This window comes from Oncorhynchus keta, chromosome 2, assembly GCF_023373465.1.
Source record: "Oncorhynchus keta strain PuntledgeMale-10-30-2019 chromosome 2, Oket_V2, whole genome shotgun sequence".
NCBI classification, from domain to species: Eukaryota; Metazoa; Chordata; class Actinopteri; order Salmoniformes; family Salmonidae; genus Oncorhynchus; species Oncorhynchus keta.
Window position 1 is genome coordinate 28,459,024 of NC_068422.1, and position 26,107 is coordinate 28,485,130.

The 26,107-nt window shown below is 41.7% G+C and overlaps 1 protein-coding gene across 7 annotated transcripts in view; it reads left to right on the plus strand.

Moving 5' to 3' along the window:
- Positions 1 to 26,107, plus strand: part of LOC118371387 (calcium-activated potassium channel subunit alpha-1-like) — a 315,283-nt gene that overhangs the window by 255,846 nt on the left and 33,330 nt on the right. For 5 of the 7 annotated variants that reach the window (XM_052474855.1, XM_052474850.1, XM_052474853.1 and 2 more), the window contains 3 exons: positions 3,072 to 3,158; positions 3,369 to 3,445; positions 24,874 to 24,967. In XM_052474855.1, coding sequence (XP_052330815.1) covers positions 3,072 to 3,158; positions 3,369 to 3,445; positions 24,874 to 24,967 — 258 coding nt within the window. Of the gene's footprint in view, positions 1 to 3,071; positions 3,159 to 3,368; positions 3,446 to 5,095; positions 5,105 to 10,565; positions 10,740 to 24,873; positions 24,968 to 26,107 lie in introns of all 7 variants that reach the window. The other 2 variants (XM_052474861.1, XM_052474854.1) reach the window with 2 other exon arrangements.

Here is a 26,107-nt window from a genome sequence, read left to right on the forward strand (position 1 = left end):
CCTTGTGCCTAATGCACTAACTTCTTTGCAGGCAGAGAGAGGATAGTTGAATTTGACTCGTTTGTAACTCTTGTTGATTTGTCTGATGTTGTCGACGTGCCCAGGCTAACACCATCTCCTCCATTTCTACCTCCTGTTTTGAGTTTCTTTCTGTCTCGCGTTTCAGTCGTTCTGCTTAATTTCTCTCTCACTTCAGTTCTTTTTCAGTGTCCTCAGTCAGTCGTAACTGTGTGCGAACTTTGCCAAACAGATTATAATTTTCTTCCCGTGTGTTTCTTTATTTTTGTGCTATGCTCATCCTCACAACACTACTTCATATTATTATAGTTTTGATAGTGTCATCTCACTTATCAGTCGTGTAAACAGATTGTTGATGTCTGAACCCCAGAAGGGTTTATCATGGATTAGGCTATTGTTGATTTGTTGCAATATTATGGAATCGATGGATTGATTATGTCATTGCAGTTTGACACAAATGCATGTTTTATAGATTTTTACAATACCAACAGCATTTGTTAAGCCATGTCATATCTTATTCAAGGCATGGGACCATTGACTTTGGATAACTTAACATTTATCCTATGGAGTTTTTAGGCCACGTTTTCCATGGGTGCTGCAAATCATCTTCATACTTGCATTTCATCCCTTTCTTACTGTTTTGTCATATGTGTGTGGATACGGTTTGCTTTCTGTGCGTGCGTGTGCGCGTGTGTGTGCGTGTCAGTCACCATGTACCCCCCCATACCTGTGTGTCTCTGAGTAGATGTTATCAAATGAGGTCACTTCCTGTCAGTTTGGTGTTTAAGAAAACAATCCAACTGCACAGAAGTTACTGCAACAGTCTGCATCTACGTACCTGTCTCTTTATCTGTACTGCGGTGGCTATGCCTGGTCTGTTTTACACTGTTTGGTAACTGCATGTAATAACACTATCATATGGGATGCTTGCCTTGTTGCTCACAATATGAGGTTTTGATACAGTTTGTGCCTCTATGCATAATTGGAGAAAAATTACATTTTGTTTAATTTCTTTGTTATTAGATCTGAAATGTGTAAACTATGTGAAATCTCAGATTTGGGCAGCAATGTGTTTTTTTTTGTAGTGGCTTTGTTAGTTTATTTAGTATTTTCCCGAAATAGCATGTGGAACGTGATTCCTGTTTTCTACACTGGGGCCATTCTATCTGGTATAAAGCTCAATAGGGCAACTCTAAACTTAAGTTTAGCAGAATATCATGTTATTTTGCTGTTGCTATTGATTACAGCTTTATAATTGATCCAATCGCCCCCTTCTTGTTTAAGTACGTTGTTTGTAGAGCCCAGAGGAAAGATTTTTGTTATCATTTGCAAATTAGTCTGTAGTTTTCAGCTGCTCTCAGCTATTTTCTGAGCCTGCGTGCACTTTTACACAGTATAATGTTGGTATAGATAAGTTGTCTAAAATCTGTCTAAACAGTACCAAAAACTAAAAACATTTAATGTATGAAGGCCGAACATTGAATGACAGTGAATAATTAATAAATTAAAGAGTTGGTAAAATAACGTATTAGTAAATTAAAAGATGAATAAAGTTAAATCAGGTATTAGCAAGTCAGTCAAGCATAAAACTTTAGTAAAGTACAATGATGTATTAGTAAAACACAGGATTAGTCAAATTAGTAAGGTGTAATAAAGCCTTAGTAAAGTAAACTATTGGCAAAGTATAGTATTCATAAAACAAGAAGTCAAATATTTGTTAAGTATTATCAAAATAAGTTAGGAAAGTATTCCTAAAGTAAAGTATTATTAATTTCCCTTTCGTCTGGGCTCGGAGGCCAGGGTTGTCGTCCCCTGACTGTCGGTCTGTGTGTTCCGTTTGTTAGTCTGTCTGCACTCCCATCATTGATGATTCCTACCCACAGGTAACCATTAATGAACTGGGTGTATGTGTTGTCCACTCTCGTCTCAGTCTAATTCAGGGGGAATGATACAGCCAGTCCATACAGGCACCCTACACGCACAAACACCATCCAAATCTACATTATCTTCTTTACTGTAGACATATGTTTGCAGATACAGTTTTAGGGTCTGTGAGGTTAGGGGTTACAGTGTTAGGGGTTAGAACAAATTTGAGTATGAATATTACTTATCCATTAGATAATATTACATGGCCATTTTCCCTCAGATTCTTGGTTATTAATTTGTTCTCCCTGATAAATCAACATGGACACTGATAATGTAAAGACAAAAATGCATATCATATCACATTTCTTAGCTCAAATACCCTAGAGCAGTGCTGTAGCAGTACTATAGCAGTGCTATAACAATACTATAATACACGAAAGCAGTACTGTAGCAGTACTTTAACAATACTATAATACACTATATAACAACACTTAAGCCTATAGCAGATGATTCCTTTTCCTCTGTAGTCTTAGTCCGAGGGCTGTTCATTCCCTTGCCTTCCACTGTCCAGTACTAACCCAGGTAACAGTATCTAACTGTAGTGTAACACACCCGTTACATCATTCTGATAGCTGATTGGCTCTGACGTCTGAGACTGAAACCACTCCATAACAACAATTTTAATTCTTTCTGCCCCCCCCTCCCACATCCCTCCTAACCTTGCCCCAAACCCCATCCAAGCCAATCAGAACCATGGTGAAAAAGAAAAGAATTAAAATGTACAAACCAACTCATGCTGTTGCGCATTCTGTCCATCTGTGTGAGTAGCCTCAGAGAAGGTGGCTGAACATGGAAACAATGGAAGAGGCAAGGTGTTTTTCGACACAATAACACTTGAACAAAAACCCACCTCCATACAGTGGCCTACTAGCTCACACTGATAGCATTTACAGTACTTCCATTCCATACCACTCTCCAAACAAAGCAACTGGAGACTGCAGAAGCTGTGATTCCTTTGACCAATCCAATCAGGCCATTCTATATCGCTGTAGTAGTGTAGCTCCAGCTAGAGGGTTGATGGTGGGTGTGTGTGTGTACCATTCCTCTTGATTAGCGTGTGAGTGTGACTCTAACGGCCGTAACAGCGCCTACAGAGCGTGATGTCATCTATCTCTCCCATTACCCAGCATCCTCATCAACCCGGGGAACCACGTAAAGATGCAGGAAGGAACTCTGGGGTTCTTCATCGCCAGCGACGCCAAAGAAGTAAAGAGGTAATGGCAGAAGAAAAGGTCACAGTCTCAGTTTAAGGCCTTGTCTGTTTTCTATCTTAACTCTCTTGGTGGCTATTAAACTCATTTAACTCCTATAAATATCATTGGTAAAAGTGAAAGCCAGCTCAACCTGGTGGAATGGATAGAACTCAATTGGTGTAAGTTGCATACCAAGATAATAAATGTCTATGCTGCTGTTTCCCCCCCCAGAGCATTTTTCTACTGCAAAGCTTGTCACGACGACATCACAGACCCCAAACGGATCAAAAAGTGTGGCTGCAAACGACGTGAGTACAGCTACTCTCCGTCCACAACACCACCACCCACCCCTCTCATGACCCCCTCCCATCCCCATCCCCAACCCCTCCCCTATCCCCCAATGTCTCTGAAGTATGATTAGGATGTGCAATAATAAAGATTGTCATATCCCTTACTGTTTCTCATAGGAATGTCCTTTTACAGTGATAAAATGGAAATGGAAATTGCCCCAGTGATTACCTTGAGTCCCTTTTGAGTGTATCAACTGTGATCACAACTTTCAAACCTTCATTGTGGTATGATCTGAAATCAATGTGTTATCGTATTATTTTCACAATCCAAACAAACAGTACAGGCAACATTGTGTACATTTTGTTAGATTTTTTTTTCATTTAATTTAATTTCTATTTTGAATATGTGAACCTATCATGTCAAGAATGTATCATAATGATGAAACTAGCTAGAAGGGTGGACTGAAGTCTGGAGGGCAAAAAAATACAGAGAGAGAAAGGAAGCGAGACGACCGGCAAAGAGAGAAAGAAAGAGTGGGAGTTCTACATCAGTATGCTAACGATGGAATAAGTGAATGTCAGGGAGAGGTAGAATGACAGGAGTAGCTGAGCAGAAGAAGGAGGCTGTCAGATCGCCATAGTGACTCTGTGACACAGGCAGAGGTAATGACCTCAGTCAGGTGTTAGAATAAATGAGCCAATGGTGTTCCTCTGCTCAGGGGTCATTGGGGCAGACAACCAGACTCCCTATTGGCCCAACCATACAGAATCAGAGCACCTTATTGGCCCAGGCATTCCACCAAAAACATCTGCCAGCAGTGAATGACTTGGAATATGACTCAATATTACTATTGGTCAGACTGGGAATTAGAGAATGTGTACCAGGGTTGGGTTCAATTCCATTTCAATTCAGTTAATTCAAGAAGTAAACTCATTGAGGAAAATAATATGTTGTATTTTTGGTTTACTTCCTGAATAGCCTGAATTGAAAGCATTAATTCAGAGGCAGGGCCTTATTACCACCTGACCTACATGGGCACTTGTCCCAACATGTTAGCATGTTAAATCATTTAGCGTCCTGTAGTCTCTGTACATCTAGAAAGGTCAGTGACAGTTACAGTAAGCGGCCTATGCCCAAACACATGATCTCCAACGTCCTTTCCCTTTGTCTGTGTCATCTCAATTATTCACACTGTAGGTCTCGTAGTCTGTCAGGTAGAGAGAACCAGAGACCTGTTTTGTCTGATTCACAGTATAACTGAGACAAGGCAAGCCGAGCTGTATTAGGCTGGCCTGGTTACATATCCACTACAGTTGCTGGAACCGTGCTGGAAAGGACAATGTGAACATAATGTATCCAAGCCAGCACAGTACGGTTTGGGTTGGCCCTATAGTGTAATTGGTAATCATGCATTGGTCCACTAGATTTACTGTACCTGAAACAAGACTGTTCTATTGTAGATTATTTGGGGTTTCTGTGTCTCCCATTTAGAGAGATGACCGTTCCATTACTAGAATGGAAGTTTGTCTTCTGTTCTGTTTTGTTTCTGTTGTTATTGTTGTTTATTTTTTCCATGTTTTTATGACCATTGACATTTTGTTGATTTTATTTCCTTCCCCTACTGCCGCCGGGAAACACCACTTCTTTATTTGAACCTTCTCTGGTAGTGATTTATTGTGAGTAAAAGAAACACGGGTTCCCTCCTACCCAGAGTGCAGTGCAAGTGTCTTTTCTCTTTCTCAGCCAATAGTATACTGTATTCTATGTTGCATGTTACCAGTGTAGCATTTGCATCCCTCTCCTCGCCTCTCATCTTTACACTGTCCTGCCTCAGACCAGACCTGAAGGAATACAGCAGAACCCAAACTCAAACCAGAATCTGATTGTCTAGTGTGTCTCCTCATAGGCCCATAGTCTAGCCCAGCCTCAGACTCATTTCAGATGACAGAGTGGAGTGTGATTTTATCATAGAAGTACATGAACTCTCTTTGACTCACTTCAAAAAGTTAATATTTGGTTGTTAAACTGAACAGATCTGTATTAGAAACCCAATCCTAAACTTTGTCATCTGTCCTTAAGTCCTCCTTACCTCCTCTCTCTAATGTCACGCTCTGAGAAAGTTGTACATGGATGTGGTGACAATCTGAAATATCAAACCCACAGATTGATATAGGTAACGTTAGTCATTGATTTTTTTGATATTTTGATTTTATTTTTAGAGGCTATTTTGCACGCTGCTGTATTTTCTGAAAAGCAGAAAGTGTTCTTGTGGGAAGGTCTTAAAATATTTCAGCTTATTGAGCAATGTTGCAAAACACAATCAAAACAATCTGGTCGTACCACCCTCACTGCTTCTGGTCCCTTCCCCACCCCCCAGTGCTCTAGTCCTCTGCCCAGCTCCAGTCATACCATTACACATAGTTCATCAGTGCATTTAGAATTGAAGTGTCGTCGCCCCCAGCCACACTGCATTTCAATTCTATATGGTCATCAGGTCCTTTTTTACTCACTGCCCTCAGTGGCCTGAGTGAAAGAAAACGGCTTCATTAGACAGTTATTTTACGCGCCAATGTTGTACTGCCATTTGGCCACTAGATGGCCATGGTCACAGTCCTGAATGTAGCCTATTGAAGGAAACTGACACACATCCTCAGAAACCTATTCAGCCAGAATATGATGAGCAACAGGGTGTTTCAGTCATAGACTGTTATAGAATTACTAGAACTGTAAAATAAAATGTGCATTTTGACTGGAACACTAGTATACTCAATATGGGCGCCGGTCCAACCATCAAAGACCCATTGATTTGATTGCAGTTACTGTACTAGTAATGGTAATATCTCTATGGTTGCAGTTAACTGTAGGTGTATCTTAACCTTTAAAGGGAAAAGTTTTCTTACTTTAGTTTCATCATTGAATAAATTAACCCGTGGCTGTGTTTTATGCAGCCTGGTCTCATAGTCTAGACGTAACATAGTAAAAGTAAATCTGGGACATTTGAATTAGTGTGATTTGTTACATTTGGTATGGTCACATAAGACAAAAGATTACTTAAGGCAAAAGTGGGTGGTTGGTCGGTGTGGAAGGGTGAGCGTATAATGCCAACGTCTAGCGTGTTCAAATCTCATCATGGACTACTTGATCATTTTAGCTAATTTGCAACTGCTTACTACTTTTTATCTACTTTGCAACTACTTAGCATGTTAGCTAACTCTAACCTTAACCTTAACCACTAGCCTAGCTACAACAAATTGGAATTCGTAACGTCATATGTTTTTGCAAATTTTAAACTTATTGTACAAATTGCATTTCGGAACATATTGTACGAAATTCAATTCACAACATTATCATACGAATTTGAATTCCTTACTTATCATAAGAAATGGATGATGGACATACACAAATGAATAACTACCATATGAAACGTAACATATCATACAAATTGGAGTGGATGGAATTTACTTTTACTATGCTACGTCTGCCCCTGAGTCCAGGTAGGTTTTATGGTTGCAATGTTTGATGGTTTGGTTTGGTTTGGTTGGTTGAAGAAGTCTGAACACAAAGTGAGTATTTCAAGGGAAAGCTGTTCTTTGTCTTATGCATTCCTCTATTTCCATTTGTGCTTTGCAACATGGTACAATAACTGGAGAGTTTAAAAGTGGTTTTAGTTTGATTGCTTTCTATAAGTATCCATATGTTAATATAATATGACTGTTAATATAATATGACCAAGATTGATTTACTATTCAAAGTCAACACTGCTCATCGAGTTCTTGCTGAATAGGGTTGTCTTTCACTTAAGAGGATCAATGTCCGTTAGTCAGGTGGACATTTTAGGACATCCTTTTCTCTATCGATTTTCAACACTGGCTTCATGATGTCTTTGTACGTTTTGTCAGGTGTAATGTTGAATGGGACATACAAAAACATACTTTTATTTCTAGAACCACAAACAAATGAGACAGCGCAGTTGTGTTAACAATCACCTTTCTTTGACAAAATGTACACAGACAGTCATGTTCTTGTGGACTCTTGTGGTGAAGAATGTCCTAAAAGGGACACTGTAGTCCGTACTGTAGTAGATCAGGGTAACGGGTATGTGTGAAGTCATTTGAGTCAAACACATTGACATGTCGTGTTCTCCATCTCCCCCTCCCATGTCTCACTAACCAACAACTACATGTACAGTACTGTGTTCCACTGAATGCCCAGCCTAGAAAGAACTCATAATAAAACTGAGTTCAGCATGAAACGAAAGCCACACTGCATGTCTGTCACGCCTCCAAAACTGTTTCTGTTCTGTAAACAGTTACCACACTCCCTCTCTTTAATCGCTGTGATCTCTCTATGCGCGCTTATGAATGCTTCTAAAGCGCTTATGCATGCTGTTTACAGGACACATTCCCTGTTTGGGGCCAGGCCTCGCTCCCCATTCTCTCTCTGGCCACAAACTGAAACCTGCCACCTCGTTTGGGCTCCTAGCCACACATGGTTAAAACAGTAAAAGTACACTTCTAGTTCTCCTCTGAGAGAGTGCCAGAGTTTCTGTGAGGGTGTTAGAGTGAGTTAGTGACTTGGTACCCTGGCATAGGGGGAATGGGAACCAGGGATTGTTGTTTGTTGCCTGAACCAGAGTCACAGAAATCTAGAACTGCTGCTCTGAGGGGCTTTCACTACCTACTGCTACTTCTCCTGGGGGTTAAGACCTCGACACATCTACTGTACACGCACACACACACCTCAAATGTTTTACATACAGATCTGCCATCTTAATTTGATCACTCTGTTGTCGCAGATAATTTTTCTGTGCAGCAGGAAATGCAAAGGTTTAAAATGACTTCTAAAGTTTTTAATTTTCACTTTAAAATGCCCTAATGAAAAATGTATCAACCCCTACAAAAATGCCCATGAATTGTAATCCACATAATAATTCAGGTTTCCTGTTGCTGCATGCAAGATATGTTTCCTGCTGTGAGAAGCAGGGTCAAATTAAGAGAGTTCATCTGTACTCCATGTACATCCACAGTAACTTGCAAACACATACACAAACCTCTCTGGGGGAGTGCTGGTTTAGTGAAACTCTTGTATTATAGACTAGCATGGTAAGGCCAGTCCAGCCAATAGAGTAGTGTGATGATGCCTTGACCAGGGCTGCTGCACCTGCATGAAGGGATACAGGTACGTGATCCACACCTTTAGCCAGACGCATAGAGGATGTTATGGTCTGTTCTGAATGGAATAATATATGTCTCTAGGAGGTTTGCTGCTGAAGACATTGCCCATGCTACTCTTCTACCCCAGAATGACTCCCCTTCCATCTACCCCTGCCCCCTTTCCCCCCTCTCCCCCACTGTCATATTGGCCTGTATACCTGTTATGGCATTTTCAGCCTTTGGACACAGCTTGACCCTTGAGCCTAAGACCATCTGTACTACAAGTTAAATTGGACTACAACATTCAAATTGCTCAAAACTGTATTGATCTAAACAAGACTTTAGGATAACTTTGAAAAAAGCTTTTTTTGGCCTTGATAATATATTGCACACAATTCTCACTGCAAAGAAACAAAAGCAGTTTGGCACTCTAGCTGTATACTGTGGGGTCCAAAATTATTGACAGCCTTGATAAATTACTGTATAAAATAAATAACTAAGATACTGATCTATGTTGTATGCAAAAAGGGAAATTATATATTTTTATACTAATACAATTGCTCATATAATTTGTTTAACAAGTTATTGACCCCCCTGTTTTTAATACCTTTCAATACCTCACCTTGCGAGAATAACGGAGGGATCTTAGACCATTCCTCTGTACAGAATCCTTCCAGATCCTTCATATCCTTTATGTTTGCCAATAGACTGTCCTCTTCAGTTCAAACCACAGGTTTTCAAATGGGTTTCAAGTCTGGAGACAGATGGCGATTGGAACATTTAGATTTTGTGGCCAATTAATAATTTATTTGTGAATTTTTATGTGTACTTGGGGCTACTGTCTTGCTGGAAGAGGCAAGCAGGTTTTTGGCTAAATTGTCCTGGTGCTGGGTAAAGTTCATGATGTCGTTGATCTTAACAAGGGCTCCAGGACCAGTGGAAAAAAAATAGCCCCATAACATCAAAGACCCACCACCATATTCTACAGGAGGTATGGGGTTCTTCTCTGCTTAAATCAAATCAATCCAATCAAATGTTATTCATCACATGCTTCGTAAACAGCAGGTGTGGGCTAACCATGACATGCTTACTTACGGGCCCTTCCCAACAATGAAGAGAGAAGGAAAATAGAGAAGTAATATCAAAGTAAAACACGTAATAATACAAGTAAAAGTAGATACATAAAGATAACTTCGATAAATGCAAGGGGTGCCAGTACCGAGTCGATGTGCAGGGTTATGAGGTTATTGAAGTAGATATGTATATATAACTAGGAGTGGCGTATGTAATAATCCAATTATGAATTGGCCACAAAATCTACATTTTTGCAATCGCAAGTCTCCGGACATGAAACCCATTGAAATCTTGTGGTTTGAATTGAAGAGGGCAGCCCATAAACACACATGAAGGATATCAAGGATCTGGAAGGATTCTGTATGAAGGAATGGTCTCTGGTTTCTGGTTTCCCAAACCTGGTCCTGGGGGCCCCTGTGGGTGCACGTTTTGGTTTTTGTCCTACAGTAGCACTACACAGCTGACTCAAATAATCAAAGCTTGAGGTATTGAAAGGTATTGAAAACAGGGGTGTCAATAATTTGGACCCTTTAAGAGAAAATAGAACTTATTTAAGCAATCTCTTTCTCTGAGCAATTATATTAGTATAAAATAAGATAATTTCCCAATTGTTTTAAGCATACAATATAGCTCTGTATTTAAATGTACAGTCTTGTATACAGTTATTTTTGCTCGTCTTTATCAAGAGTCTCAATCATTTTGGACCACACTGTATGAATCTCCCAAACATTTTAGGTGCCCATTACTGGTCTTTTGTAGGGTCTCAAGCCCGTTAGAGCTGGCATCTAAGGCTTTGCACTTATTATCTCCTTTATGGAAGGAACCTTCCGGCTTCCCAACATGAGTGTTTCTCCTTTTGCCATTAACCTGCTGCTTTTCCTCTTCCTCTCATCCCAAAACATGACTGTAGCCAAGATGTCCGTCTACAAACAAATGAAACTGGCATGTTGTTTTGATTGCGGCCGTTCAGAGCGAGACTGCTCTTGCATGTCAGGCAGTGTACATTGTAACATGGACACCCTACAGAGGGCCTACCCACTCTCCTCTGTCTCTGTTCATGATTGCGCAACCACTTTACGTGCCTGTAAGTTACACCGCCCAACACGTGTTGTTACATGTCTGTTGTGTGTGCCCTGTATGTGTGTGTGTGTTTCATGTGTAGGTATACATGTGTGTACTGTATGTGCTTTATACGTAAAGTCGTCCACGTGGCGTGCTTCCATAGTCGTGGCTTATTTAAATGTATTTATTGTTATTATTATTAGTAGTAGTAGTATCATTCATTTGAGTAGTGTTTATTCTTATTATTTATTGGGTGGGGATGGTGGTGTTGCTTTGTGGTGCTGCTTTACTGTAGCTGTTAGCTCTGAGGCTAGCACATGCTACATCAGTCAAGCACTCGTGTGGTGACTGTGTTATTAGACAGTTGGTGTTTGGTGTATTATATTATTTCTAATGCAGTATATTATGTATAAAATGTGACTATGTTGAAGGGATGCTTTATCTCTGACTGTATGCAATATCTTGATGACAGTTTTGATTTATTTTTGTTGTCGTTTTGTCTTCCTTTTTTTATGAAGGCATCCCATGCTTTTAGGGGAACCTTCTTGCTAACTGTGTTTCTGTTCTGTTCCTGATCATTTTATTTCAAGCTCACAGGACTGACTTGTGCAGGAACGAGAGCCATGCTCGAGTGATGTTCATAGAGCGATATTAATAGAGAATGTAGATATGTAGCATATCAAATGGGGTTCATCTTAAAGTTACACGAATAAACAAAATGACATCATCATACACAATGGGATGACCTCCTACCTACATCAACAGAGACTTCAATTTCCCCTTTGCTAAGCCCATCCCAGAGTTTTAGGCAACCATTGCAGCGCTCCAGTGGATAGCAACATTCGCTAACCAAGCTTGAGTCCAACACATGGACAAGCTCTCATTTCAAAAGAATGGAAGCCAATGAGGGCAATGGCAAAATTGGAGGGTGTTCATAAAAAAACGAGTTGTTTAAATGGCTAAATAATTTAACAGTACACCAGGTGTACTTGGGACTGTGATTCCTGAAATGCAGTGCCTGTTGATGGAGTATTTTTATGAATCCGAAATTATACTTTTGTTGCATTGTTTGCTAGCTGGTTAGCTTGCTAGCGCTCATTGACCAACATTGAAAATGTTGCTAACGTTAGTTAGCTAACTAGCCAGTTAATATAACTTGTATTCTCCAAGTGTATGTTAACTTGCTCAGTTAGCTATATTATTAATATAACTCACTGCTGTCAACATCAGCACTACTTAGCTCCAAAATGAGTTAGTAGCTTTGACTGCATGCTGACGGTGCATTCAGAGCCCTCCGGTGGCTAGCCACAGTTCCATCTTAGTTTTACCAGGTTCCTGTGGAGCCACAGTCCACCATAACATTCCCGAAAGTCTTCCGATTAGCATGGGGTGGTCAGTGTTTAATTTCGTTGTGTATTACCAATGAGGGTTTGGGCTTAGCAAAGGTTGATTTATTGGCTCTTCACAATATCACACCCTCCCTTGTGGCCACACCCTATTGTGCATAATGATGTCCATGAGGATGTCAGTGTTTACAGCCTCATTGCAAGACTTAAGTGTTTATCAAAATCCAAAACATGTACATATACACACAGCAGTGTTCTAGAATATTGGACTGTTGGCTTTCATACTTTTCGAATTCTCAGCGCAGCTCTAGCAGTTTCTCCAACTGTCAACACATTCAAATGAATAGAGGACGCGTACCGGAGCCGTGTTGGTTTGAAATTGTGAGGAGGTGTACGTTTGGGCTGTGCCCCCCCCCCCCGCGGATGGTCTCAGAGTCATGTAGCTATGTCACATTGGGACTCCAGACTACAGCGTCTGTGGACTATGATTCATGCTTTACACAACGTGTCCCTTGAACGTTCTCACCATGGCTTATTACATGATCCCTATGTGATAATATGACTGTCTGTCAGAGTGTTGTGGTCTGTAGTTGTTGACAGTTGATCTCTTTTCATCCTAGGAAAGCGGTTAATCTTCCAATAAGAAAACAATGAATATGATGAGTGTTGAGTTATACCCAGTTCGGATCGTGACCCTCAGCCATGATACTCATCCAGCCACAACCAGCCAACATATATGGATTCACTTGTAATTAAGTAGCGAGCTACTCCAAAGGATTAGAATAAATAACTCCCTCTCTGTTTTCCCAGACTTTATCTTTGTCCCATCAGATTACTTTCTCCTCTTCCTCAGTAATCAGGAACCCAGAAGATCATGTTTTGTTCTTTCCTTAAAGGGATAGATTTAAATAATTAAATTTTCATTATTTGCGACTTCCTGAACGTGTTTCATCCAAACCATTTTTTTTTGTTTTGTTTGCTGGTTATTTAGCATCATCCAGAATCTCCTGGCTCGCATTTTTGGAGCTTGTAGCAATGCTAGTGGAAACAGTTTGAACAAGTTAGCGCTGCATGCAAAAGCATGGGGAACAAGCCCTTTGTTGCTCTTCTAGGGCTGTCTGGACCTATCAGAAGACCCAGGCAGAGGAGAGAGGGTAAAGGGAGATGACAGTGGTAAAGGGAAATAGCAAATCAAATCAAATGTTATTTGTCACATACACATGGTTAGCAGATGTTAATGCGAGTGTAGCGAAAAGCTTGTGCTTCTAGTTCCGACAATGCAGTAATAACCAACAAGTGATCTAACTAACAATTCCATAACTACTGTCTTATACATAGTGTAAGGGGATAAAGAATATGTACATAAAGATATATGAATGAGTGATGGTACAGAGCAGCATAGGCAAGATACAGTAGATGGTATCGAGTACAGTATATACATATGAGATGAGTATGTAAACAAAGTGGCATAGTTAAAGTGGCTAGTATTACATCTATTACATAAGGATGCAGTAGATGATATAGAGTACAGTATATACGTATGCATATGAGATGAATAATGTAGGGTGATTGGATAGAGGGAAAAGAGAGATGGCAGTGATTGGATAGAGGGGAAAAGGGAGAAATCAGCCCCATATGATTTCCACCTCAGCATTCTCCCACCATCTGCAAGTGAACTCAGACTAGATTAGTGTCAACCGCCTGATGATGAGTTTGGTTTTGCCTCTTGTATGTTGGTGGGCCACTACTCTCCCTCTGCACCAATTACTGGCTATTAGGGTAGTTACTGATCTCTCTCCTCCCTCAGCCCCTCGTATGATTTCATGGAAGACTAAATCTTTCCTGTTCTCTTTAAAGGGGTGATCAGCAGTTGCTACATCCATTTTTGGACTTATAAATTGATGATATGTACCCATTGATTCTTGAAGAATAAAGCGTACCAATGCCCCATGGGCTTTGTTCAACTGTCCTACCCTAGCAGAACCCAAAATATAAGCTTGTTTTACTACGTTTGTAAACAATGTAAACAAACATCATATTGCCTCAAAACATGGTTATTAAAACTATAATGTTGATATCATGGGCGGTATTTAGTATTTGTATTTATTTAGGATCCCCGTTAGCCAAGGCAGCCACTACTCTTCCTGTAGTCCAGCAATATTTCAAATATTACATGACATTTCATGACATGTTTCACAGCACATTAAGTGCGTTCCCTCAGGCCACTACTCTACTATCACATTATCTGTGTGTAGAGTGCATGTCTTATCATGTGTATGTGTCTCTTCACAGTTCCCGCTGTTCCATAAGGTGTCTTTTTATCTGTTTTTTAAATCTGATTCTACTGCTTGCATCAGTTACCTGATGTGGAATAGAGTTCCATGTAGCCATGGCTCTATGTAGTTCTGTGCGCCTCCCATAGTCTGTTCACTTGAGGATTGTGAAGAGACCTCTGGTGGCATGTCTTGTTGGGTATGAATGGGTGTCTGAGCTGTGTGCTAGTATTTTAAACAGACACCTCGGTACATTCAGCTTGTCAATACTTCTCACAAAAACAAGTAGTGATGAAGTCAATCTCTCCTCTACTTTGAGCTATGAGAGATGTACGTGCATATTATTCATGTTATCTGTCCCTGTACATTTAAGGGCCAGCTGTGCTGCCCTGTTCTGAGCCAATTGTAATTTTCAGAGGTCCCTCTTTGTGGCACCTGACCACACGACTGAACAGTAGTCCCGGTGTGACAAAACTAGAGCCTGTAGGACCTGCCCTGTTTATATTGTTGTTAAGAAGGCAGAGCAGCGCTTTATTATGGACAGACTTCTCCCCATCTTAGCTACTGTTGTATCAATATGTTTTGACAATGACAGTTTACAATGCAGGGTTACTCCAAGCAGTTTAGTCACCTCACTAGCTTTCCACATTATTTATTACAAGATTAGTTGAGGTTTAGGGTTTAGTGAATGATTTTTACCAAATACAATGCTTTTAGTTTTTGAAATATTTAGGATTAACTTATTCCTTGCCACCCATTTATGAAACTAACTGCAGCTTTTTAAGTGTTGCAGTGACTTCATTCGCTGTAGTAACTGACGTGTATAGTGTTGAGTCATCCGCATACATAGACACACTGGTTTTACGCAAGGCCAATGGCATGTCGTTGGTAAAGATTGAAAAAAGGGGCCTACACAGCTTCCCTGGGGAATTCCTGATTCTACCTGGATTATGTTGGCGAGGCTTCCATTAAAGAACACCCTCTGTGTTCTGTTAGACAGCTAACTCTTTATCCATAATATAGCAGGGGGTGTAAAGCCATAACACATACTTTTTTCCATCTGCCGACTGTAATCGATAATGTCAAAAGCCGCACAGAAGTCTAACAAAACAGCTCCCACAATATTTTTAGCATCAATTTCCCTCAGCCAATGGTCAGTCCTTGCATCCTTAGCTCCTTCTATGAATTTGAGAATGGTTACATTCTCCAGCCCCATCCCTTAGCTTTTTACATAAACGGTATTGGGCCGGTGCTTTTTATTGTTTCAACCGCAGATTGCTGCTTAAAAGGGGAAATCTGCAGTTACTACATCCATTTTTTGGACTTACACTGAGTGTATAAATCATTATAAACACATTTCCATGACATAGACTGACCAGGTGAATCCAGGTGAGAGCTATGATCCCTTATTGCTGTCACTTGTTAAATCCACTTCAATCAGTGTAGATGAAGGGGAGGAGCCAGGTTAAAGAAGGATTTTTAACAATTGAGACATGGATTGTGTATGTGTGCCATTCAGAGGGTGAATGAGCAAGACAAAATATGTCTTGAAGTGCCTTTGAATGGGGTATGATAGTAGGTGCCAGGCACCATGCTTAGTGTCAAGAACTGCAACACTGCTGTGTTTTTCATGCTCAACAGTTTCCTGTGTGTATCAAGAATGGTCCACCACCCAAAGGACATCCAGCCAACTTGACACAACCATGGAAGCATTGGCGTCATCATGGGCCAGCATCCCTGTGGAACGGTTTTAGCACCTTGTGGAGTCAATGCTCCGGCGAATTGAGGCTGTTCTGAGGGCAGAAGGGGAGAGGTGCAAGCCAATATTAGGAAGGCGTTCTTAATGTTTTATACACTCAATGTATAAATTAATAGTGTGCACCCATTGAATTTTTAAGAATATAATTTATAAATGCATCATGAGCTTAGTTCAACAGTTGTACCCCCATCAGAACCAAAAATATAAGCTTGTTTTACTCCAATGTTTATAAGCAAAGAAAATGTAAGCAAACACTATATAGTCTTAAAGCTGCAATATGTAATGTTTTGGGCGACCCGACCAAATTCACATATACATTCTCGTTAAAAACAAGCCTAAGAAGCAGTATATCTGTTCTATGTGCGCTATTTCTATGCTTCCCGTTCTTAAGGTATTTTACTTTGGATTTTGTACACCAGCTTCAAACAGCTGAAAATACAATATATTTGGTTATTGAAAATATATTTCCAAGTGGTTTAGATAGCACAATGATGTTCTACAATTGCTTGTGTTGTCACATGAATTGAAATTAGGCGAACTATTAGAATTTTAGCAACCAGGAAATGGTGTTGCGATTTTTGCGTATTGCGTACCTTTAAAACATTGTTAATACAATCATTTTGTTATCATGGATGGTCAGTCCTTGCATCCATGTCTATGAATTTGAGAGTTGTTACATTTCTCCAGCCCCATCCCTAAACTTTTTACCGAAACTGGGGCTGGGAATTCCTTTGTTATTTCAATTACAGATTTCCCCTTTAACTCTGAACAAAACCTATTTTTCGGTGAACAAAGTGGGTTAGAGATCGCTATCGCTGGAATTCCTCTGTCTTTTTCCATGTTTTTCTCTTTCAGAGTGGATAAGATGTCTCTGACCACGATGACTTCATTCACATCTGAAATTGATTTTCAACTGGTTTCTTCTTGAATAGTGAATCTGCGAGGCACTTTACATTTAGACCACACATTATGCAGAGTTGCCAATTGAAATATCCATGGACGGGCTAATAGAAGACATAGCCGTGTCTTAAGTCTGAAGTGGGGGTGCTCCTTCCTAAGTAAGAGCAGTGATTCAGCTAGGAAGTAAACCTTGTGCAGGTGTTGTCATCTTTGGGACACGCTGTTTTTGGTCTCTCAGGGCGTTGTTTGTCTCAACTTCTGGGGACCATCTGGGGCAAAGATTCAGGTCTGGCAGCTGGGGATGCTTGGTTAGGGTAAGGTTAGGGTCAGGAGAAGAGGTTTAGGCTGAAGTTGGAGCTGGGGTTGGGGTTGCTGGGCAGGGTTGGGGACAGGAGAAGCGGTTTGGGCCTGGAGCCAGAGGGTTGGGGCTTGGGCTGTCTGCTGTGAACCAGAGACATAAGGCTGTGGCTAGTCTGTGTCTGACTTAGAGGGAGATGGGTATATGTGTGTGTGTCTCAGCGGCAGGCGATCCTTATCCAGCCTGACGTGGAAATTATGTTAGCATTTTTATTTCCCTGGCTCTGCTGGTCCATCACGAAAACCTGCCCTGACAGGTCCTGTCCACCAGGCAAGTTTGGTTCCCCCCTCCCCCCTCTGTGGCCCTCCACGCTCCTCCGTCGCTCTACCCCTCAGACGCTAGCCAGTTAGCCTGCCGCCTCTGCGGACGCAGGTAGATCGATAGCGACAGATGCCAGGGCCAGCGAGGGTCCCTATTTGAGGGTGTGTGTCACAAGGCAGCCCTGGGCCTTCGCTGTGACCTTTACTGTTGAAGACAGAGCAGAGCAGGGCAGAGCAGAGCAGGGAGGGCTAGGCTAGCTTAGTTCAGTCTATGGGAGAATATCCATTGCATACTCCTCGTGTCCTCTCTCCTCGCCTCCTTCTCAAAACCCATTGGAGGAGAAGATCCGACTAGAGGGACCTCTGTCTTTCTCATCCAATGGGGTTTGAGAAGGATACGAGGAGAGAGGATACGAGGAGTATGAAAAGGAGATTCTCCCTTTGACTCTATTCCAAATAGCACCCTATTTGCTATATATTGTGCCATACTTTTGACCAGAGCCCTGCCTTGTTTCCTTCATACAAATGACTATATCCACTTCTTCATCTAAGATTTATTCCTCTGAACTGTGAAGTACTCTGAAATGGCTAACTTAGAATCACTTAGTAACTATGGTGGGTTAGGGGTGCTACTGTCCAGACGGTGGTGTGTGTGTTTCTTTGTCCCTCCCTCAGTGTGTGTGTTATTGGGAGGTATGGGAGAGGGTAGATGTTTGTGTGACTGTCTTTCTGTTTGGGTTTGGTGTGTGTTCTGTTCAGTCTGTAGTCTGGGCTCATCCGTCCGTTCTGTGTGTTGTTCGTTCTCTCTCCACTCTCCCCGGAAACACTTTATAATTGGATAGTCTTAAAAAAAACTCTCGATAGCTCCATCATAGCTCAACAAAAAACTAAAAAGTATTGGAGTAGATTCAATGTAAGGGGAAAAACATCAGCACATTGCTGAGCTACTTTAGGAGTGGGGAGTTCAATTCAGCTCGTCTGAAAATGATTGCTAACCACAAAACAGGATTTTGATAACATCCCACAGTGCCACAGTTTTGTTTCAATTTCCAGAAGCACAACTTTATCCCCTCCCCTGTTTCACCTCGCTCTCTCTGTGGCCATACAGTCCATCTCTCTCATTCAACTCCTTCACCCCATCCATCGCCTCCTCTTTTACCATTCTGCACTATTCTCTCCATTCAGCTCACATTTTGCGCGATCACCAATGTGTTTAAGTAGTTCTAATTAATTGTTGTCTAACCATTTTTTAAAACTTCATTTTACATCCATCTTAAATCATTTGATCTCTATTTTCTGTGATGTCTGTCTGATATCTGTCTGTCTGATAGATGTCTGTCTGTGATGTCTGTCTGTGGTGTCTGTCTGTGATGTCTGTCCGCCTGATATCTGTCTGTCTGATATCTGTCTGTCTATGATGTCTGTCTGATATCTGTCTGTCTATGATGTCTGCCTGGGATGTCTGTCGTGATGTCTGTCTGGGGTGTCTGTCTCTCAGTTCTGTTTGTCTTTTCTGTCTGTCTGTCTCTGTCTGTCACTCTCATCATGAACATCACCACTCTCTTCCTCCATGTAACCTTTCATTTGTCTCTTGCACTTCTCCTCAGCCAAATATAAGTATAATGGATATGTCAGATCACGTAAGTGTGTTTCTCTGTCCCTCCCCATCCTTGCTTCTGCGACCACCCCCACCCAAACCCCTCCTCGTGTTTAGACCTATAATACTGTAGTCCCCTCGCCATATCACCCCCCACCCCCTGAGTATTAATACAATGCTTTGTTTTGCTTTTTGTTCTCCCCTTCAGTTCTAGAACGCTAAGCTACCATCTTAGTCTCTGCTGTACATGATGTGAATTGATGCCGTGTTCCTTGACAATAATAACAGAGTTTGTCCACAGTGATGATGTGTAAATGAATCTCATGTCTGTCATTTTATAAGCCCCCCTTACTTTTTACATCAGAAATGCATAGATAATAACTATATTCTCACTAATTGACCTAGCCAATTCAGTACAAAACAGATTCCTCCCTAACTGTATAACATATGTCCTTTATATATGCTGAACATACAGTATATTTGTAATAATTGATTTAAGATCCATGCTCTTGTTCTTGATGACGTTATGTTCAGACCAATACAGTTGTGTTTGTATTGTGCTGCGTCTAGCAGCAGAGGGCGCTACAACACCAGGGATAACGGGAAGTCAAAAAGAGACCGGCGTTCGGTTCAAAGCAGATTGCAATTTAGGTAAATCTCTCAGTATAAAGTATAGTATTGACCAAATGTACTAATTTCTGTCCTGTTTCATATAGATAATGTGAATGTTCCATGCTGTTTGTTTGTTATAACATTATTTTTCAGTTTTTTTATCCTACAGTTTAATAACCATTTCAGATGCTTACTGTATAATACACTGCTTTCTGTGTTTATCATAACTACAGAAGTACTGTATGATACCATAACAAAAATAGCTGTAATGATAATATTAATGCTAACAATATTATAAAATAATATGAATAATACATAAATGCTAGTAATACAAACCATAATAATCCATAATGTCACATAGCAAAAATACCCCAAAATACTATGATACCAATGTACCGGTAACCCTAATATTAATACACACATCAAACTTATAGCTCAGATACAATACACGGACAATAATACCTTCAACAGTATTCTCCCTGCTGTCTTTTCCTGTCTGTGATTTGCATAGGACCCTGATGGGGGCTTGCATACGTGATCGCCCCGTCTTGTGATTAGCATTTCTGGTAGGGACAGTTGCCGTCTGGGCTGTTCTGAGTGAACAGTGGACCTGCCAGGGTGTGTGAACGTGCTCTAATGCTGCGCGTGTTTGACAAGGGCCAGATGAATCCAGGAGCTATCGGTGGCGCGCCGTAAATCAAGGAGGCAGCTGACGGCTGGGATAAACCTCTGTTTAGCGCCCTGGGGGGGCCAAGACCACGACACATACAACAACCTAGCAACCTACTGTACCAACCGACTAACCAGCAGGAGGACAAGAGAACACTTCCCCTGCGCTCCTCCGCTTTGAAGACCAGATATTCTTGTTCCCTCCCTTATCCTCTTTCCCTCTTTTCCTCCTTTCTTTTTTTGCTTTACTTTTGTACCTCTCCATTCTTTTCTTTTCCTCTCTTCTTTGTGTGTTCCGAGAATTCTAATAGAAATCATTCCACTGTGGTTTTAAAAGGTGAATTCCCACCTACCAATACTGTAAGAGTATTATGGGGATACGTCCTCTACATTTGCCTATAGAGGGGTTTGGAAAGTCATTTGGGGTGACTATTTTCAGACAGGCTGTGTTACTGCTTTGTTCTAACACGCTGTGTAGTAAAATGGAATGAGAGGGAGAAAAAAAGCAGAAACAGCTTTTAATTAATTCATGTTTATTAGGAATGGCAAAGGAAATGTCATATTGAACATTTTATTTTAAGCGTATGCCAAGTGCCTAAGTGGTGCTAAGTAAAACCGAGGTGTCATCGTCAATTACCGAGAAAATGATGGCTGCTTTCATGGCACACATTCAGTCCCTTCTCAAGTCATCTTCAAGGGGGAAATAAATGGTCCAACAATGAAATTCACATGAACTTTTCCCCCTTAAAATATTTAGTGATTCATTCACATGCAGGGGAAATTATTAATAATTTATAGAAGATTGTTTTAATAATGATTTATTTTGTTACTGTGTATTAGCATGTTTACTGTACATGTTTTAAAAAAATAAGCAGAAATGTAATCCATAACATTTATCCTAAAATGTATATATCTGCTGAATATAATAACATCTAGATTTTTTTAACACACAAGCTGCATTCAATGTAATATTTCACCGCACAAGATAAATTGTAAAGTAAATACCATTTTGCCATTCTATTTATCTAGGAACCTCATTCTCCCCAGCTTATCTTTTTCACTCTGTTTATTCTCCATTGTTTGACAGTGAAGGATGAAGTTAGATCATCTTTACAAAACCCATCGATAAAAATTGCCAACTGCACCTCGCCGCCCTCCACCATCACCTCTAATGCCATGCGCCCCCAAGCACTGCCTCGCCCCTCCCTCCACCAGGACCCCCCGGTCCCCCAGGGAGAGGTCACCGCTGTACCCCTCGTTAATAACCGTAAAGGAAGCCTGCTTCCTCCAGGGGTGGGTCTTGGGCCCCATGGGGGGTTCCGCATCAGTACCTCAGGCTCCGGCAGGGGTGACACGGCGGGCAGGGCCCTGGCTGAACAGAGCAGGCTGAGCCGGGCCCGCAGCCTGCCGGTGAAATACTGTTACCACCCCAGTAACGCATCTCTGCATGGCCACAGCAGCAGGGCCTGTAGGTTGACCCCCTTAGCAGGATGCATCAGTCCCTGTCAGTCCCTAACACCCTGTACTGTCCTGTACTGTCACCCTGCGTCCGTAGCCTGCCTGCATGCAGGTTTCACTGAGCTGCTGCTAGTTGTAAATCCCACCACCGCTGGCACCACTGCTTCTGCTTTGCATGAAGGCAGCTCTCATACACTCACTAATGCAACACCCAGTGCTGTGTGTGTGTGGCTGCTATGTAGTAGGACTAGTGGATGTGTTTGGAGGGTTATTGGAACCTGGAGTAGTGATAGAACACCTAGTCATTAGTCCACCTGCAAATGAAGAAATGTATACAATCCGTTACTGTTTAATTACATTTTTATAAATGCCCTGAGAAGTTTGCATAGTTTTGATTGAATTGTTGTTATATTTAAGTGGTGTGGTGATGGAGAATTGAGCCAACAACCGTTTGCTGTATCAATCTCAGAGAGACTGTTGTGTAGATAGCAGTTTAGTTTTCAATGTACCGTAATGTCATTGGTACAGCAACAGTCACACACAAGCTGTGATCCCCATGGCTGCAGTGCAGAACATGTTGTTTCATTGTTGATTATCTCAGTTTTGTTGTTGTGCTTAAATCACACTCGTTTTAACAGAACTGATCTGCCACAAGGCCAAGGACATGAAACTGTCTAGGCCCAGATATATTAGCCTTGCTGTATCCACTAATATAGAACAATAAGCCAACGAAGGGACATATTTTATTCTGTGATATTTTCACAAATTGGATTATACTAGAGAGAGATGCATTTGTAAAGTGGAATGCACTTTCTTGTGATATTAGCTATTCAGGATGTCCACATTTGCGAAGTGGAAATGTCAGAGAATGGCATTTTCTTAGGAGGCAAAGTCACATTTTTACCTTTTATTAGTGCAATTAGGGGAACGTCTAGAAGGGATGCTCAGACGGAAATTATGTCTCGTTGCTCGGAGCAGTCAGCGCTTGCAGCAACGCAGCATTGATTTGCATTAATATCATGCTGTGGTATTGATTTCTAACCAAAGCATTAATACAGGGTTTGAAGTGACAGTGGCTTTGGCATTTGTGTGCTGTGGATGAAAAGAGTGCCTGGGTGTCTGACTCTTAAAGCCGTTGGAATTCACAGACAGATGGTGGAAAAGATCAGACTGGTGTTAGCTAAACTGGAAGTCTTTAGTAGGTTACAGGATTTCTCTCTAGCTGTGTTCTTCTCTTAGTCTTCTGTCTGTCTGGGCTGGGAGAAAAGTTTTAATCTCCTGTAGAGTGAGGAATAGCTGAGAGGAAAATAAACTTCTATCAGATCAAGCTAATCTAAAACTTCACTGTGCTGCCTGACTTTATTGCGGTGGCCGGAGAGAAAGAATGATTAAATAAAAGTATTAATTTTAAAGCTTTGCTCAGCAAGTTTGTTTCTTAAGTATCTTTAAAACTTATGTTCATAATAATGCATACATCCTAGATTACTAGTCATTTTTTTCAGATATTTATGCTATTTTAAAGTTCTATGGGTTGTTTTGACCTTCATCTCGCTACTATAATGCTTGGCTAATGCTAGGCTACTCAATCATGTCCTGTTTGTAGTGCTGGTTGTACATGTGATTGGCTACTCTGGGATGCTCATGCAGTCCTGATTGGCTGAGTGCTCGTGGCATGGAGCTTAGACCTATAGAAGAGCCATTGTGCTTTGTAGCTAGGGTTGGAAAATTGCGTTAACTATCCCAAAATTGGTAGGAGGATTCCAGATGTATTTTTTATTCTCTCCTGATCCTGGGAATCTTCCGACCCAGGATTTCTGGAAAACCTGGGAATTTGGGTATAGTTACTGGAATTTTAAAACCCTATCCATTTCTAGAGCTGGAATGATGAGGTGGGGGTCTGCCACATTAGTCATCCATTCAAAACAACCAAATTGCACACAGAACCATCCTCTCTCTCTCTCTCTCTCTCTCTCTGTCTGTCTGTCTGTCTGTCTGTCTGTCTGTCTGTCTGTCTGTCTGTCTGTCTGTCTGTCTGTCTGTCTGTCTGTCTGTCTGTCTGTCTGTCTGTCTGTGTCTCTGTCTCTGTCTCTGTCTCTGTCTCTGTCTCTGTCTCTCTGTCTGTCTCTGTCTCTCTCTCTGTCTGTCTCTGTCTCTCTCTCTGTCTCTCTCTGTCTCTCTCTCTGTCTCTCTCTCTGTCTCTCTGTCTCTGTCTCTGTCTCTCTCTGTCTCTCTCTGTCTCTCTGTCTCTGTCTCTGTCTCTCTCTGTCTCTCTCTGTCTCTGTCTCGGTCTCTCTGTCTCTCTCTGTGTCTCTCTCTGTGTCTGTCTCTGTGTCTCTCTCTGTGTCTGTCTCTGTGTCTGTCTCTCTGTCATTGCTTTTGTCCACTATGGCCTACTGACAATGACAGTCTGTCCTAGTCACATGGCCCATATTGGCTGGCCTTGGAAAGCATTGGCACACTGATGCAGACTGCTGTTGGTCCAACCACACGCAGACTAGACTGGATCCAAAGATTGCCACTGGATCTAAAGACATACTGGACATACTGGATCTAAAGTGATCCAGTCCTACTCTATAGAACCCAGTCCAGAGGAACAGAACCAAAGGGGTTGGGCTTTGGCGGAGTGAGCCGATGGCGAATTTGTCAGATCTTACTAGGTGGTTTTTCTCTTCGTGTTTTTTTTCTCCTGCGTTTCTCAAATTGACCTTTGTCTGCTACTAACTAATGTGTTTCCTTTCTGACGGTCTTCTCTCTGACTCTGACATATTGTTGTTTTTCTATGATTTTTTATTGTTGTTGGTGTTTAGTTTTTTTGCTGTTTGATTGATTGAGTGTTGGCTTTGGTGTTCTTTGCCGTGTCAGTTCTAGCTTACATTAACCTCCCCGTCTGTCCATAGCCTGACACTCTTTGCATGTGTTTGCAGTTGAAGATGAGCACCCGTCAACTCTGTCACCCAAGAAAAAGCAGCGGAACGGAGGTATGCGAAACTCACCCAACAACTCGCCCAAAATGATGAGGTAAGACATTGATTTGATGCTTCAAACAGAAAGATAGAGAGGAAGTGTGAGGGTGGGGAAGCAGACAGAAAGATAGAGAGGAAGTGTGAGGGTGGGGAAGCAGACAGAAAGATAGAGAGGAAGTGTGAGGGTGGGGAAGCAGACAGAAAGATAGAGAGGAAGTGTGAGGGTGGGGAAGCAGACAGAAAGATAGAGAGGAAGTGTGAGGGTGGGGAAGCAGACAGAAAGATAGAGAGGAAGTGTGAGGGTGGGGAAGCAGACAGAAAGATAGAGAGGAAGTGTGAGGGTGGGGAAGCAGACAGAAAGATAGAGAGGAAGTGTGAGGGTGGGGAAGCAGACAGAAAGATAGAGAGGAAGTGTGAGGGTGGGGAAGCAGACAGAAAGATAGAGAGGAAGTGTGAGGGTGGGGAAGCAGACAGAAAGATAGAGAGGAAGTGTGAGGGTGGGGAAGCAGACAGAAAGATAGAGAGGAAGTGTGAGGGTGGGGAAGCAGACAGAAAGATAGAGAGGAAGTGTGAGGGTGGGGAAGCAGACAGAAAGATAGAGAGGAAGTGTGAGGGTGGGGAAGCAGACAGAAAGATAGAGACGAAGTGTGAGGGTGGGGAAGCAGACAGAAAGATAGAGAGGAAGTGTGAGGGTGGGGAAGCAGACAGAAAGATAGAGAGGAAGTGTGAGGGTGGGGAAGCAGACAGAAAGATAGAGAGGAAGTGTGAGGGTGGGGAAGCAGACAGAAAGATAGAGAGGAAGTGTGAGGGTGGGGAAGCAGACAGAAAGATAGAGAGGAAGTGTGAGGGTGGGGAAGCAGACAGAAAGATAGAGAGGAAGTGTGAGGGTGGGGAAGCGGGGAACAAATAAGGAGCAGAGTAAGAAAGTCAGAGTGAGAGGTGGGAGAAGGCGAGACGGGTAGATGGTGGTGGGATGGTTGGAAGAGGGAACCAAAAGGGGGGGGCAAGCGAATGATTGAGAGAGGAGAGGGGGAAGAAAGTGAGAGTGCGAAAAGGAGAGGACGGCTTGGGTGTTTAGACTGGCATGCTGTCAGACAGTGGGTAATGACAGAGCTGAAATATTTCTGTCATGAAAGACAGAGTCTGAGAGAGGAGGAGGAGATGTTTGAAAAACAAATCCTCTGGCTTTAAAGTG